The sequence below is a fragment of the Epinephelus moara genome, chromosome 9, assembly GCF_006386435.1.
Source record: "Epinephelus moara isolate mb chromosome 9, YSFRI_EMoa_1.0, whole genome shotgun sequence".
Classification (NCBI taxonomy): domain Eukaryota; kingdom Metazoa; phylum Chordata; class Actinopteri; order Perciformes; family Serranidae; genus Epinephelus; species Epinephelus moara.
The window spans coordinates 4157867-4173316 of record NC_065514.1 but is presented as its reverse complement, the minus strand read 5'-3'; the positions used below and the strand labels follow the sequence as shown (position 1 = coordinate 4173316).

The 15450-nt window shown below is 45.3% G+C and overlaps 1 protein-coding gene across 1 annotated transcript in view; it reads left to right on the top strand.

Moving 5' to 3' along the window:
• Window positions 1–15450, top strand: part of myo5b (myosin VB) — a 52217-nt gene that overhangs the window by 12850 nt on the left and 23917 nt on the right. Inside the window, exons 2-17 of the mRNA XM_050053753.1 lie at window positions 2499–2609; window positions 3346–3517; window positions 3739–3883; window positions 4219–4375; window positions 5344–5487; window positions 5565–5646; window positions 6229–6336; window positions 7051–7160; window positions 7247–7512; window positions 8862–8943; window positions 9041–9181; window positions 9502–9624; window positions 12567–12650; window positions 13951–14085; window positions 14209–14306; window positions 14711–14797. Coding sequence (XP_049909710.1) covers window positions 2499–2609; window positions 3346–3517; window positions 3739–3883; window positions 4219–4375; window positions 5344–5487; window positions 5565–5646; window positions 6229–6336; window positions 7051–7160; window positions 7247–7512; window positions 8862–8943; window positions 9041–9181; window positions 9502–9624; window positions 12567–12650; window positions 13951–14085; window positions 14209–14306; window positions 14711–14797 — 2045 coding nt within the window. The remainder of the gene's footprint in view (window positions 1–2498; window positions 2610–3345; window positions 3518–3738; window positions 3884–4218; window positions 4376–5343; window positions 5488–5564; window positions 5647–6228; window positions 6337–7050; window positions 7161–7246; window positions 7513–8861; window positions 8944–9040; window positions 9182–9501; window positions 9625–12566; window positions 12651–13950; window positions 14086–14208; window positions 14307–14710; window positions 14798–15450) is intronic.

Genomic DNA, 15450 nt, shown 5'->3' with positions numbered 1-15450 from the left:
AAGTGCTGATATAGATTGGTCGTGTTGCCGCCGGACGTGGCGACTTTAACTTTTAAACTTTCACACAGCACGTCTTTCTGTTCAACGTCGCCGTACCTGAATCCAAAGTATCGCCATGTAATAGACGTTGTGTTTTTTGTGTCTGTGTTGGTCACTGCTGCACGCCGGCTGGTCACCTGACCATACGTGCTGCACACACCAGGATAGCTTGTGGGCGTGATATCAACAAACTCTACACTACAGGAGAGGCAGTCACGTTCACAAGCACACACGTTAACATTGATTTNCACCTGACCATACGTGCTGCACACACCAGGATAGCTTGTGGGCGTGATATCAACAAACTCTACACTACAGGAGAGGCAGTCACGTTCACAAGCACACACGTTAACATTGATTTACATTAAATCGCAAATCGCAGCCTTTAATGCGGTTATGTAATCGCACAGCCTGACATCGGGATTAGATTAATCGTGCAGCACTAGTTTATATTTATTTATTTGTATTTTTTAATTATTATTATATAGATCGATGCTTTCACTTTGCATTGCTGATATTAGGTCATTGATCATTGTCGTTACTCTTCTGTTTACGTGTGTTGAATGTTGTGATGTCACTGTGTGCGTTAGCTCTCATCGTCTTCTGTTCAATGTGAGGTGGACACTACCCCCCCCCCCCCCGTGCAGGGTTTAATTCTGTTTCTATGGAGGACAGCTGAGATGATGATGATGATGATGATGATGATGATGATGATGACGATGGGTTTATGGCCCCGCCCCTGCAGCGTGCTCATGTTTCTGTCTCTGCAGATAGGTCCAGTGTGAAGAGGCCTCACTCCTCTCAGAAACAGATGCTGTAATTCTTCCCTCAGGTTACAGAATGTAAATCCTGCTGAAGCTCATCGTGCTGACTCGGCGCTCTGGGAGTGATGACTCAGCATCATCACATAATCTCCTCACAGACCCTCAGAGACCAGATGTGAGACACAGAAGAAGAAACTGCGTCCTTATGTTCAGTCTGTGAGCAAAGAACAAGCCTTCCTCTTCCTGCTGTGACCTCATCGTACGTGACGACGTAAACAGGATGTTTGTGGGCAGATTTCTGTTTTTAGCCACTGACTTTCCCTCCTGCGCCGCCATGAGGTCATCACTTGTTTTTATACCTCCGCCACGGGGACAGCCATGTCCATCTGTCCTTCTGTCTGTCCCATTCTCATGATGCAATATCTCAAGAACACATGGAAGGAATTTCTTTAAATTTGGCACAAACGTCCACTTTGACTGAAAGATGAACTGATTAGAATTTGGTGGTCATATGTCAGTGTGACTCTGTCTTTCACACCGCCGTCAATGCAAATCTCAAGAACACCTTGAAGGAACTTTTTCAAATTTGGCACAAACTTAGAATCAATGATGAACTCATTAGAATTTGGTGGTTGTAGGTCAAAGGTCACTGTGACTTTGCTTCCGTTCTTATTCTCACAATGCAATATCTCATGAAGGGCTTGTGGGAGGTTCCTCAAATTTGGCACAAACATCCACTGGGACTCAAAAATAATCTGTTAAGAATTTTGAGGTCAAAGGTCAAAGGTCACTGTGACCTCCCAAAACATGTTTTTGTCCATAACTGAAGAATTCATTCACTAATTCTGATCAAACTTGACACAAATGTCTAACAGGATAAAATAATGAAGGTCAAAAGGTCAAAGGTCAGCTTGACTGTGACATCATCATATTTTAACGTCATATCTCAGGAACAGAAGGGGAGACATTTGGTCAGATACTGAATTAGTGACTCTAATCTGTTTGGTCAGATCTTTTGTGTGTGAAGCATCCATGTTCTCATAGATACTGTAACCTGACTGGTGGGCGGAGCCATACAACCACGGGGGCGGTGACTGTAGTCAGTTTAATGTCTTCAGGTTCTCTGTCCATGACGTCTTGTATCTGTGACTTTTGTCTCACTGTGAACGTGGAGTAAAGACGCTCCTTATTCTGAAGTCTGAAGCAACGTGATGAAGATTTCTCGTCTGTTTTCTCCTCAGAAATGATCAGCGGTGAAGTTAATGAAGCCTTTGATCAGGAGCAGAAGTTCATCTGCAGATAAAACGTGTAATTAAACTTGGTTACCATGGAGACAGAGAGCTGACGGAGATATCTGATCTGTTCTTCACGTGGTCGTCACTTTGTTTTACGGTCTCAGCTGATCCCAGAACAGACACAGAGCAGAGCGTCGCATCCCAAGGAGCAATGAATCTGAGCGGCAGCGATCGTCTCGTGTCTTAAATCCAGAGTGAAATCAGTGGCTCGTGAAGATTGTGTCAGGTCCAGTTTTAGGAAGTCACAAATATTTCAGCAACAAACTTTTGGTCAGTTACATGTCAGATTTGACTGTTTCCACCATCAGTGTGTTTCCTCTTGTGTTTAACATCATCACAGCTCGCTGGTCTCTTCATCACTGAAACATGAGACTGACATTTGACCTTGTGTGTGTTTCAGTTGACCCGGGTGTGGATCCCCGACCCTGACGATGTGTGGAAGGCTGCAGAGATCACCAGAGATTATAAAGAAGGAGAGCCGGTGCTTCACCTCAAACTGGAGGATGAGACGGTATTTAACTTTTTCTTTCTGCCACACAGAACAGACTCTACAAACCTGTCAGACCAGCTCAACTCAGAACGTTCACGTGACGTCAGACAACATGGATTTATTAAAAATCCCTGTAAACATGTTAGTCTGACTGAAATCGTACTAAATCAAGTTTGTCATAGTGTCACAGATAATGTGACTCCTGCATGTATACAGACCCAAACTGGCCAAGGCGCTCTGAGCACTGAATTGAATTTGGCACAAACGTCCACTTTGAGTGAAGTGGACGTTTGTGTCAAATGTGACGTGAACTGATAAGAATTTGGTGATCAAAAGTCACTGTGACCTTGAGTCAGTCTAGTTCTCGTGAACACGATATCTTAACGACACTTTGAGGTAGTTTCCTCAAATTTGGCACAAACGTCTAAAGATGAATATGATGGTCAAAGGTCAGTGTGACCTTGTGTTCATCTCATTCTTGTGTGCGATATCTGAAGAAGTGAAATGAACTGTTTAGATTTTGGTGGTCAAAGGTCACTGTGACCTCCCAAAACATGTTTTTGTCCATAACTGAAGAATTCATTCACCACTTCTGACCAAACTTGGCACAAATGTCTAACAGGATAAAATAATGAAGATCAAAAGGTCAAAGTTCATCCTGCAGAGAAAATAACCCAGACGTCAGCTGTGAAGCTGTTGTTATTACATCCGTTATATTGATGATGTGTTGATGATGTGTTGTGTCTCGCTGCGTCAGCCCCTGGAGTACTCCGTGGGTCCAAAAAGTAACCCTCTTCCTTTCCTACGTAACCCCGACATCCTGGTGGGAGAGAACGACCTCACGGCTCTCAGTTACCTTCATGAACCTGCAGTCCTGCACAACCTTAAGGTCCGCTTCCTGGAGTCCAACCACATCTACACCTACTGTGGTAGGTCACCGTCACCCTCTGCTGCTCTGCTCCTCATCATGTCATTCATTCATTCATTCAGACCAGGACACACGCTGCACCTCTCATGAGTCAGAGCCATTCAAGAGGTGTCACTGGTGTCAAACCAGCAGGGTCAGAGACCTCCTGTCCTGCAGCTTGAACTGGTCAGACTGTGATAGGTGAGGCTGTTTGTTTGTTTGTTTGTTTGTTTGTTTGTGCAGGTATTGTGCTGGTGGCCATCAACCCGTACGAGCAGCTGCAAATTTACGGAGAGGAGGTGATCCTGGCGTACAGCGGTCAGAACATGGGGGACATGGACCCTCATATATTCGCTGTGGCTGAAGAGGCCTACAAACAGATGGCCAGGTGAGACCACAGTGATCGATGTATTGATCTGATCAGATGTTATTGATCCTCACAGGCTGAACTCAGCTCAGAGGGACAACGTGTGGAGCTGGATGATGACAGAGTTCATGATGTCACCAAACAAACATCACGATACAATCCAGGATACCTGTGTATTAATACACATGTGCACTGCGTCTGCAGAGATGCCACAGTGTATTCAGTTGTGACCTCACTTCCTGTAATAACCTGACTTAATTCTAATCTAATTGATGTTGATTGGCTCCTTCAGTGGCTTCAGACTGATCATGTGACGTGTGATCAGGTCACCATCTTCTTCTTCTGTTTGTCTGCAGAGACGAGAGGAATCAGTCCATCATTGTGAGCGGAGAATCTGGAGCAGGAAAGACGGTTTCTGCAAAGTACGCCATGCGTTTCTTCGCCACGGTGGGCGGCTCAGCTAATGACACTAACGTGGAGGAGAAGGTTCTCGCCTCCAGTCCCATCATGGAGGTCAGTGCGTTCAAAGTAACGATGATGTAAACTCATAGATGTTGATTCAGTTTCATCGTTACCAATCTCAGTTAAAAGAAGAACTTGTCTTCTTCTCCTCTCTGACAGTCAGATGTTCAGACTGACCTCACTCTGATGTCTCTACAGTAAATATGAGGGTATAGCCAGCAGCTGGTTAGCTTAGCTTAGCATAAAGACTGGAAACAGAGGCTAACAGCTAGCCTGGCCAGGACGCGCCGGGCACTTAACTCTCTGTGAAATGTTAAAGGCTTTTTTTAACACTTGTGTTTTTCACCCGAGAGGCTGTGAGGAGTTTGTCAGAGCGCTCTGAACTCCTCAAGTTGAGAACAGAAAAACGCCCCACGTCATCTTCACTTTTTTCCCCATTGTCCAATGGGATGATTTGAGAGGCGGGGCTTCTGTGGTGGTCACGACAACAAGTTTACAGTTGGTAACCAATGGAGGAGAAACTGGTGGTAGTGGTTGCTGGATACCCAGAGCTATACGACTTTACAAAGCACAGTTAGCACCATCTCAATAGAAAACAGCAGATAAGTGCAGTACTGTAAACGTCCATGATGGAGGAGAAGCTCCTGGACCAACTGGTGGTACTCCCCATGATCCAGCCTCTTTTTTAGGGTCTCATGTACCCACACAGATCTCTGTTTATCTGCTGACAGCCTCTCACCCTCAACCAGAGCTGCAGACAGCACCCTCTGCCTCAACATGGCAGCAGCTACACACTGATTACTGCAGGATGCAGAAACTGTAGACTGATCACACAGGAAGGTTAGGGTGAGGAGGTGATGGGCTGGTTGCCTGGCAACAATAAAAAGACACAGCAAGTGTTTTTTTACTAGTGGGATTCAATTTATTTAAAAAGTCACTGCGGTGCGCCTCATGTTTTGTAACCTGTAGAACTCTGATGGTGACGTTATGCCGATGACACTGTCCTCTCCGTCCCTCAGGCTATTGGAAACGCAAAAACCACTCGGAACGACAACAGCAGTCGCTTTGGAAAGTACATTCAGATCGGTTTCAGCCGACATTACCACATCATCGGCGCCAACATGAGGACGTACCTGCTGGAGAAGTCTCGGGTGGTGTTTCAGGTTGGTGTGGTTATTTGAGACAGGGCAGGGTCACTGTGTTTCACTGAGTGTCTGATCTGTGTTTTAACGTCTCCCAGGCTGAAGATGAGAGGAACTATCACATCTTCTACCAGCTGTGTGCCTCCGCCAGTTTACCTGAGTTCAAAGACCTCAGCCTCAGTGAGTCTACAGATCAGACTTGTAACTTACTGCTGTGTTTGACTGTCGATATGCTCCAACTGTAACAGTAACTTCATCAGTAACAGGAGGTTTGTATCGAATATTCAAAGCTCCAGTGTGTCAGGTTCAGGAGGATTTGGTGACGTCTGTCAGTGATGACTGAAACTTCTCCTGGTTAGAATTCCTTCAGTGTTGATTGTTGAGGAGCTCAATCATCCACAGAGGTCTCTTCCTCTCAGAAACACACACACCAGGGCTCTCATTCATTAAACTGTGTGTAGGATCCAAACTAAAAATACACGTACAGACAAAAGCCAAAAATGGCGTGCGCCAAAAGATATTACACAGTCTCTGCAATCAGGCTTCCACCTCGCCATCTGCGTCGCCACTTTGCCGTCTCCAAAATGTTCATCAGCATGGGTCAGATTCTGCTGATTTCTGAATCTGTTTAATCTTTAAACACGCATTGAAAATGAAGCCGTGGAGTATTTCTGTCTGTCCTGCAGTGTTGTAGTATCACAGTTAACATGGCGCCTGAGTCCAGCTGTTGACTTGTGTTTGTGATGCGCTCTTGTCTCTCAGCCAGCGCAGAGGATTTCACCTTCACGTCTCTGGGAGAGAACATCTTCATCGAGGGAGTGAACGATGCCGAGGACTTTAAGAAGACCAGAGAGGCCTTCACGCTGCTCGGTGAGGACGCACCCTTCAGATGAAAACTGACATTAATATTTCATCACTCTGTAAACCAAACAAACTTCAGAGCTCGGAGAGTGCGTTCGTGTTAAAAACACAGCCAACAAGCACACAGAGAGTTATTTAGACGGAGAGTCTCAGTCGGCGTCTGAAAACAAACACACCAACTGCAGGGTTTTATAATCACTGCTGATACATCCAATCATTCCTGCAGCACTCTATGTCGTCACACAGAAGTCGTTCTCATGACAGGCGACTTCTGATTTCCTCTGTGGTCATGATGACGCATCATGTGGTCAGATCTGAAATTCAAAATGTTGGCAGGTATTTTAGATTCAACCTTCATCTTGAGCCTAAAATGCTTAAACATTTTAGTCATTTTTATCCTTCATAGTTTTAGTCTAATTTTAGTCAAAGAAAATTAAAAATATTCCAGTTGACAAAATTTCAAAAAGTTTTAGTCAACTTTTAGTCCTGATGTTTTCTACCTGATTTTCTCTTTAAACTAATCCTAAACTAATAATCTCTTAAAACTCGTCTTCATCAGTGGAGAAGGTCACTGACAACAAAATGAACACTGGACCCAGCATCATCTCAAAAAGACCTCCAGTTTAACTTCCTGTTGTGGTGTTTCAACACGCTCAGCGTTCGTCACGTCTTTAAGACTCGGGGTGAAATAAATATGTGAAATAACTCAGCGTGTGTTTTCAGGGATTAAGGATGGAAGTCAAAGCAGCATTTTCAAAGTGGTCGCCTCCATCCTCCACCTGGGAAACATCGAGATCTGCTCGGAGAGGGACGGCGAGTCCTGTCACGTCTCAGTACGTCACCATGGTAACAGCTCACAGTGATGCTCAGCAGGTCAGCGTGGTGTCTAACAGGTGTGTGTGTGTGTCGTGTGTTCCAGAGAGACGACCTCCACCTGCAGCACTTCTGCAGGCTGCTGGGGGTGGAGCTGCAGCAGATGGAGCACTGGCTCTGTCACAGGAAGTTGGTCACAGCGTCTGAGACGTACGTGAAGAATATGTCGAGCGCACAGGCGGCCAACGCCCGCGACGCGCTCGCCAAACACATCTACGCCCGCATGTTTGACTGGATCGTGGAGCACATCAACAAGAGCCTGCATACCTCCACCAAACAGCACTCCTTCATTGGAGTCCTGGACATCTATGGGTAAGGAGCTCCCACAGTCTATGACATCACATCCTGCAGCGCCCATCAGCTCTGCTCAGCGTCCAATCTGACCTCAGCTCTGCACTTTCTCACTTCCTGTTCACACTGTGACATCATGTTTAATTCTGTCTGTTCAGGTCCGTCTGACATTGTTACGCCTCCGTGCTGATGATAGCTGCCACCGGAGGCGTTATGTTTCCAGGTCATCTGTCCAGATCTCATGAACGAGATATCTCTTTTTTAAAAATTTGGCACAAACGTCCACTTGGACTAAAGAATGAACTGATAAGAATTTGGTGTTTAGAGGTCAAAGGTCACTGTGACTTTGCATCTGACTTATTCTCATGACGTAATACCTCAAGAAGGCCTTGAAGGAGTTTCCTCAAATTTGGCACAAACGTCCACTTGGACTGAAGAACTAGCTCATTACATTTGGTGGTCGAAGGTCACAGGTCACTCTCATTTTGTATCCGTCTCATTTTTGTAAATATCTCAAGAACTACATGATGGAATTTCTTCACTTTGGCACAGACATTCACTTTGATTTCACGATGAACTCATTAGATTTTAGTGGTTGAAGGTTACAGGTCACTCTTACTTTGCTAACATCTTGTTCTCACAATGTCATACCTTGAGAGGGCCTTGAGGAAGCTCGTCAAATTTGGCACAAACGTCCCCTTGGACTCAAGAATGAACTGATTAGAATTTGGTGGTCAAAGGTCACTCTGACTTTGCATCAATCACATTTTTGTGGACAGTTTTGTAAACATCTCGATTTCTTCAATTTGGCACAAATGCACATTTGAACTTAAGAATGAACTGATTAGAATTTGGTCGTCAAAGGTCACTGTATTCCCCTCCTTTTTGTAAAGTGATATCTCAAGAAGGTCTTGGTTCCTCAAATTTGGCGCAAACATCCACTTGGACTGAATAATTAACTGATTAGAATTTTGAGGTCAAAGGTCACTGTGACCTCACAAAACACGTTTTTGTCCATAACTGAAGAATTCATTCACTAATTCTGACCAAACTTGACACAAATGTCTAACAACCACAGGGTGGACTGGTGGGCGGAGTCATACAACCACAGGGTGGGCTGGTGGGCGGAGTCATATAACCACAGGGCGGACTAGTGGGCGGAGTCATACAGTGGCGGGGGCGGGGCTTCTGATCTCACATTGAAATAATAGTAAACAAATGATTCTCTGGTGACCTCATCAGCTGGACGTGTTGAAGGCGTCTCTTTCGTCTGCATGAACTCTGGTTTGTCTCCAGATCTCTGCAGTCTGAACCCTGTACATGTTTAAATCATCATCATCATCATCATCAGTTGCTCTTTTGTTCTACAGCTTCGAGACGTTCGAGGTCAACAGTTTCGAGCAGTTCTGCATCAACTACGCCAACGAGAAGCTCCAGCAGCAGTTCAACTCGGTGAGCCTATTCCTTTGTCTTTAAGCTGCAGTGTGTGTGATGTGTCTCTGTGTGGGACAAACAGAGGGACGAGCTCAGTGTCCTTGTGTGTCCTCAGCATGTCTTCAAGCTGGAGCAGGAGGAGTACATGAAGGAGCAGATCCCATGGACTCTGATCGACTTCTACGATAACCAGCCCTGCATTGACCTGATTGAGGCTCGCCTCGGCATCCTCGACCTGCTCGACGAAGAGTGTAAAGTATGTCCGCCCCTGTTCACGCCTCCGTCAAGTCCATCAGTGCGTGTGTGTGTGTGTGTGTGTGTGTGTGTGTGTGTGTGTGTGTGTGTGTGTGTGTGCGTGTGTGTGTGTGTGTGTGTGAGAACTGGTGAAATTTGCAGATGAAACTGTGGCACCAGCGGCAGGCTGATGATTTATTCATCCTCTCTGGTTCTCAGCAGCCTTTGAAGTTATTGATGAGGATGTGGAGGCGTGAATGTGTTTCTCACAGCGCAGGTCGCCTCGATCCAACTTTAATCTCGCCCTCCTTCCCTTGTTATATAATCCACTTCCTGTGTCAGGTGCCTAAGGGGACGGATCAAAACTGGGCCCAGAAGCTCTACCAGCAGCACAGCAGCAGCGCCCACTTCAAGAAACCTCGTATGTCCAACACCTCCTTCATCATCATACACTTCGCTGATAAGGTGAGCAGCAGCAGAGATACGTGCTGTTAAAGGGTCGAGTGTCTTTGCTTCATTAATCTGTGGCAGTCAGGTGCTATCGTCAGCTCGGCTGGCTGAGCAGCCGCTATCAGGCGTGTGGTGATGTGGATCACTGAGTGGGTCTGAGGAGAGGTGGGTGGAGTTTAATGAGCTCTGTGACCAACGGCCGCCACCACTGGTCCGCCGCTCTAACGTTATCAGCGCTAACGTGACAGACCATAATCTTTTTAATTTATGCATCCTCGCCTCCTAAATCCTCCTGTGACCCGCTAATCATTTGAAGTCTTTGATCCAGCTCCTCACCATCATCGCCAGATTTATTTTTTACGTTGTGTAATGCGGCTCCGTTATTCACACAGTTTATTCTCATATCATACCTACTTATCTACCTAACCTACAGACCTGCCTACTAACTGACCCGCTGACTAACCTACAGACCTGCCTACTAACTGACCCGCTGACTAACCTACAGACTGAGTATTGCCACAGCACACTGTACAGGTGGTTCTTAGAGGGAAGAGTTCAGTTTTGACAGTGAGCTAGCTAAGCTAACAGGTTGCTAACAAGCTAACGGGCAGTTTCCTTCGGGCCAGTTTTTTATGATTAGAAAGAACTTGTTTATCTGGTCTGAACTAGAGGTCGACTGATAGTGGATTTTTAAAGGCAGATATAATAACGATAGTTTGGAGTAGGAAAAAGCCGATAGCTGACTAATCGCCCCCCCCCGAAAAAACATTCAAATTGACGATCACTACTTGTATTGAATTAAGGGTATTTTATTCAATTTTCCCCCTCCAGCAGTATTCCTGGGCCAGTTTGACCCATCCACCACTGGGTGGTGCTGTAAGACAAGCTGTAAGTTTTTGTCTTGTCCTGGATTAGATAAAAACTTTTTTAGTTTTAACAGTCTGGTTCTTCATCAGTACTAAGGTAAGATAAGAATTAGGGTTTTTCTAATGAACATTAGAAAAAAGAATAAATTCAGAGCAGGATTAGAATTGATTTATATATTTAAATAAACTAAGTATAGTTTCTGTTTCTTCTCCAAGTGTAGTTTTTCTTAACAAGCTGTTTGCTGACTTAAGCACGCTGTGGTCACTGGTCATAAAAAACAGGCACAGGTGAATATGCTGTTGATATGATGCACATTTATGCTTGTTGAACAAGTGGTACTTATTACCTCCGAGAAGGATGTTATGTTTTTTGGCTTTTTAACTCATGAAGGTTTTATTGCACTTAGAATCACTCTTAGCGCTTATGTCCAGGTGGACTCCTCACGCCTCCTTTCCCCTGCAGCACCTGCACATGCTGCGCCTGCTGTCTCACTCTCGCTCTCTCCAGCAGCCCCTCCCCTCAGCGAACAGAGAGAGAGAGAGAGAGAGAGAGTGGGGGAGGAGAGGAAACCGCTTGTTGCACTGCAGGGAAAAAAATCTTTGCAACCATCGGCACCTATCGGAGCTGATTAATCGGTCGACCTCTAGTCTGAACGCACTGTGATGTCATGTTACTCTATATGGTTACTATATGGTTATAGATTATAAACAGTCAGATCGTCTGTATGACTCATTCAGACATTCATACGTCTGTTTAATTAGATATTTCACAGAACATGTGACGCACCTGTCAGGTCCTGTTTCTGTCCTGGTAGCGTTCCAAACTACTGGATAGCAAGAAATGGAAAATTAGCCCCTCCCCCATGGCTACAGGTGTTTCTGTCAGGTCTGTAAAGAAAAGCACTTCCTTACGTTGGACACTAGAGGCATCATCCGTATATTTATGGATCTGTGGACACCAGTCACATACGTGAGTGGAAACGCGGCGTAACACTCGATGAGAGACTGTCAGTGTATGAGTGGAGGGTCGACCTCCTCCTCACGGGGTCGCCAGGTAACGATACAAATAAACGCTAACTGTAGCGTCACATGGCGAGCTGTTATTAATAGGTTTAACAACAGAGTCAAGTCTATTAAAAGCTCGGTGTTGGATGTTAGCCTCTGCTGCTAATTAGCTCGTGCTAACACTCTAGAGACGGTCCTTCAGTGCCGTGTCTAACCTGTGTCAGGTGGTCAGAGATCAGACCCTCACCGCCTGAATGTGATGCAGCAGCACGTTTGAATAAAGTTCAGACTGAGGAGACAAAAGAAAACTAGAAAACACCTGTTTGAAACCTTCCACAGGTGAACAAGTAAACAGGTAAACAAATAATGATGTCATCAGCTGTTCAGAAGCAGTGACCCTCACCTCTTACGCCGGAATTCCACTGGATGTGTGTCCGTTGCTGAACGGCAGCGCTGGTTATCCGCTGCGTGCTCCGCCGTCCGTCAACACCCACCGGCTGCGTTTGCTGTGCGGAGCGGTGCAGCTCCGCCGGAAGACATCTGGGTGCACCTCCATGATAAACATCTCCTCGTCCATGGTGTCAACGGGGTGAAATGACGTCTGAAAACCTCTGACCTGTTGACTTCAGGCCTGCCTCCGCCCATTATGACGTTTTCAAGGTGTAGTGCAGGGAAATATGATCCGCCGTGAACACTGTGTATTTTATTTTGAAAATTAACCGGATGTTTTATTTTGTTTCTGTGCACGACTTCCTGCCCCACACGATCTGCTCTGTGCTGAATTGCTGCGTTGTGCTCCGGCATCCAGCAAAAACAGAAGTCCTGCGTATCTGTTGCGGAGGGCTCCGGAGCTGTGACGGAGCCGGAACGCAGCACAGCCGCAGCCGGTGGAAACACACACATTGACTAGAATTGAAACGTATCGGCTCTGCTGCTGTTCTGGAGCGCAGACGCAACCAACACGCATCTGGTGGAATTTGGGGGTTAGGAAGTCTGAGCAGTTTTGGCACAAACTGCTCAGACTCAGAGGTCAAAGGTCAGAGGTCAGTGTGACCAGTTCTGTATTTGTTGTTGTTGTGTTGACAGGTGGAGTATCAGTGTGAAGGCTTTCTGGAGAAGAACAGAGACACTGTGTACGAGGAGCAGATCAACATCCTGAAGGCCAGTCAGGTAAGAACCACAGAAGCCAGGCCCAGTCACAGCTCTGCACACGTCTCTGTGTTTATTTAAACATTTCCTGTTCCTCTGACTGGCGGACTCTGATTGGACGGATGTCTTTGCTCTCAGGCTCCTCAGTTTGAGGAGTGAGGTGAAGTTTAATCCTGTGTGATGTCACAGAGCAGCCGAGGGCAGGACGGCACACAGAGGGTTAATGAGGAGGAAGTGGGTCAAAGCTTTTGTGTTTGTTCACTCGTCCATCACGTGTCATCACACACTGACGCTCTGATGCTGCTCCGAGGTCAGCGTGTGGTGACGGACTGTTTCTACTGAGCTGCTGTGTGTTCATTTGCTCATCAATCAATTTTATTTATAAAGCGAGAGAGAGAGAGAGAGATTAATAAAGTTCATAAAATATCTGAAAAATATTAAATGTCAGGAAAATATTGTTAAAATGTTGGAAAACATGCTGATAAAATAACAAGTATAAGCTGATAAGATGTCCGCATGATATTAGTAAAATGTCCAAAAAAAGTTACTAAAATGTCTGAAAAATATGATTGAAATGTTGCAAACAATGTTGCAAAAAATATTGTTTAAATGTCCAAAAAGAGTTTATAAAAAGTCCAAAAAATGTTGATTAACATCCGATTTTTTTTTTTAATGAAATGGACGAAAAGTAATACTCAAATTTCAGTTGAAATATTGATATAATGTCCACAAAAATGTCTGGAAAATATTATTAAAATATCAAAAAAAAATATTGATAAAATATTAAAAAGAAAAGTCGATAAATGTCTGAAAAATATTAGTAAATGTCCAAAAAATTGTTAATAAAATGTCCAAAAAAGGTTAATGAAGTGTCCAGAAAAATATTATTTTAAGGTTGGAAAAAATTGTCAATAAACTGTCTGATATAAATAAAACATCCAAAAAAAATTTGATTGTCAGAAAAAGAAGTTCATAAAATGTCCAAAAATTTCTTAAATTAAAGTTAACGTTCCACCTTAAAAGTTGCCGGCAGTCGGCCCAGTGAATGAAGTTATTTTTTTCTCTTTCATTTTATAGCCAGATCTGTGTGCTAGGTACCCCAACAGAGGGGGGACCAAACATGGGGACGCTGAGGAACGCTTCTGTTGGGACCATCCACAACTTTCACTGTTGAGACAGAAACTATGAACTGAACTGAACTGAACTGGACTGGACTGGACTGGACTGGACCGCTCGGTGGAAACGGGGCTGCAGTGACATTTGTTTTTAAAGTGATTGTCCGTCTTCCTGGGATCAGACTGAGTCCAGATTCTCCTCTCAGTTTCAGCTGGTAGCAGATCTGTTCCATGAGAAGGACGACGTCGTCCCACCAAAGTCTTCCAGAGTGAACGTCCGCGCAGCGAAGACCACCCCCAAAGCTCCCAACAAGGAGCACAGGAAGACTGTGGGACATCAGGTGAGCTCACTGCAGGTCTCTGCAGGTCTCTGTAGGTCTCTATAGGACTCTGCAGGTCTCTGTAGGTCTCTGTAGGACTCTATAGGACTCTGCAGGTCTCTGTAACTCCTGTCTGTTATTCAGTTCCGCAGTTCTCTTCACCTCCTCATGGAGACTCTGAACGCGACGACTCCTCATTACGTTCGCTGCATCAAACCAAATGACGACAAAGAGGCGTTCACGTGAGTCTGACTCTCTTCTCCTTCTTCTTCTCCTCCTCCTCCTCCTCCTCCTCCTCCTCCTCCTCCTCCTCCTCCCTGTGTCCAGCTGTGTGTGGATCATGTGTGCAGACAGGAGTGTGTTTGAGGCCCAACAGATGGCCTGTTGTTTTACAGCTTCCTGTTAGATTAGATGATGGACCTCAGTCACATAATGCTGAGTCTGAGTCTGAGTCTCAGTCAGTCAGTCAGTCAGTCAGTCAGACAGACAGACAGACAGACAGTCAGTCAGTCAGTGGGCTGTGGACACACTGAGCCTGCGGGTGTGTGTGATGTCGAAGAGACAGCAGAAGACGAGGTAGGAGGAAGACTTCAGTGTTGGTTTGACATGTGATGAAGATGATCTGAAGTGTTTCCTGTGGCTGCAGGTTCGACTCGAGGCGAGCCGTGCAGCAGCTCCGAGCCTGCGGAGTCCTGGAGACCATCCGTATCAGTGCGGCCGGGTATCCATCCAGGTGAGTCGTCGTCTTCTTCCTCTCCCTCCTCTTCCTCTGTAGTGACACTTCAGACTGTCCTGGTCCCAGCGTCTGCACTGTCGACGTCTCATTTGAGCTTCTGCTTCAGGCTCAAATCAGACATCGAGTTTTTATTGCTTCATCAACGTCATCATCATCATCGTCATCGTCGGCATCGTTGCCTGTCAGTCTGCTCTGAGGGTTAAAGCCTGGTCATTTCCTGTTGAGTGTGTCCTCGAGGCCTCACATGACACACAGTCAGCTCTCCTCAGCAAATCTAATAATGTGAGTGTGTGTGTGACGAGGTAGCAGCCTGAGGAAGAAGAGCTGCGGCGACGCCTGTCAGCGTTCACACCTTAACTTTGGTTTCAGTCACTCAGACGATTATTTTCTCACGTCTGACTCTTTAAATCTGTAGTTGGGTCAAAGACGAATAAGGATTTGAAAATTGAAAATAAATCAAATTGGCTAAAAATGCCAATTTAGGCACTTTCTGTCTTTATTAGAGTGTTCTGTATATAATTCAATCATAATTCATTTTAAAAATGCAATTAACATTTTTCAGTCAATCATATGGATAATCCCATGGAAAATGTCCTTCCTGGGTAACGGGAATGGAATTGAAAATTAATTAAAATGTCTACCATTGTTGG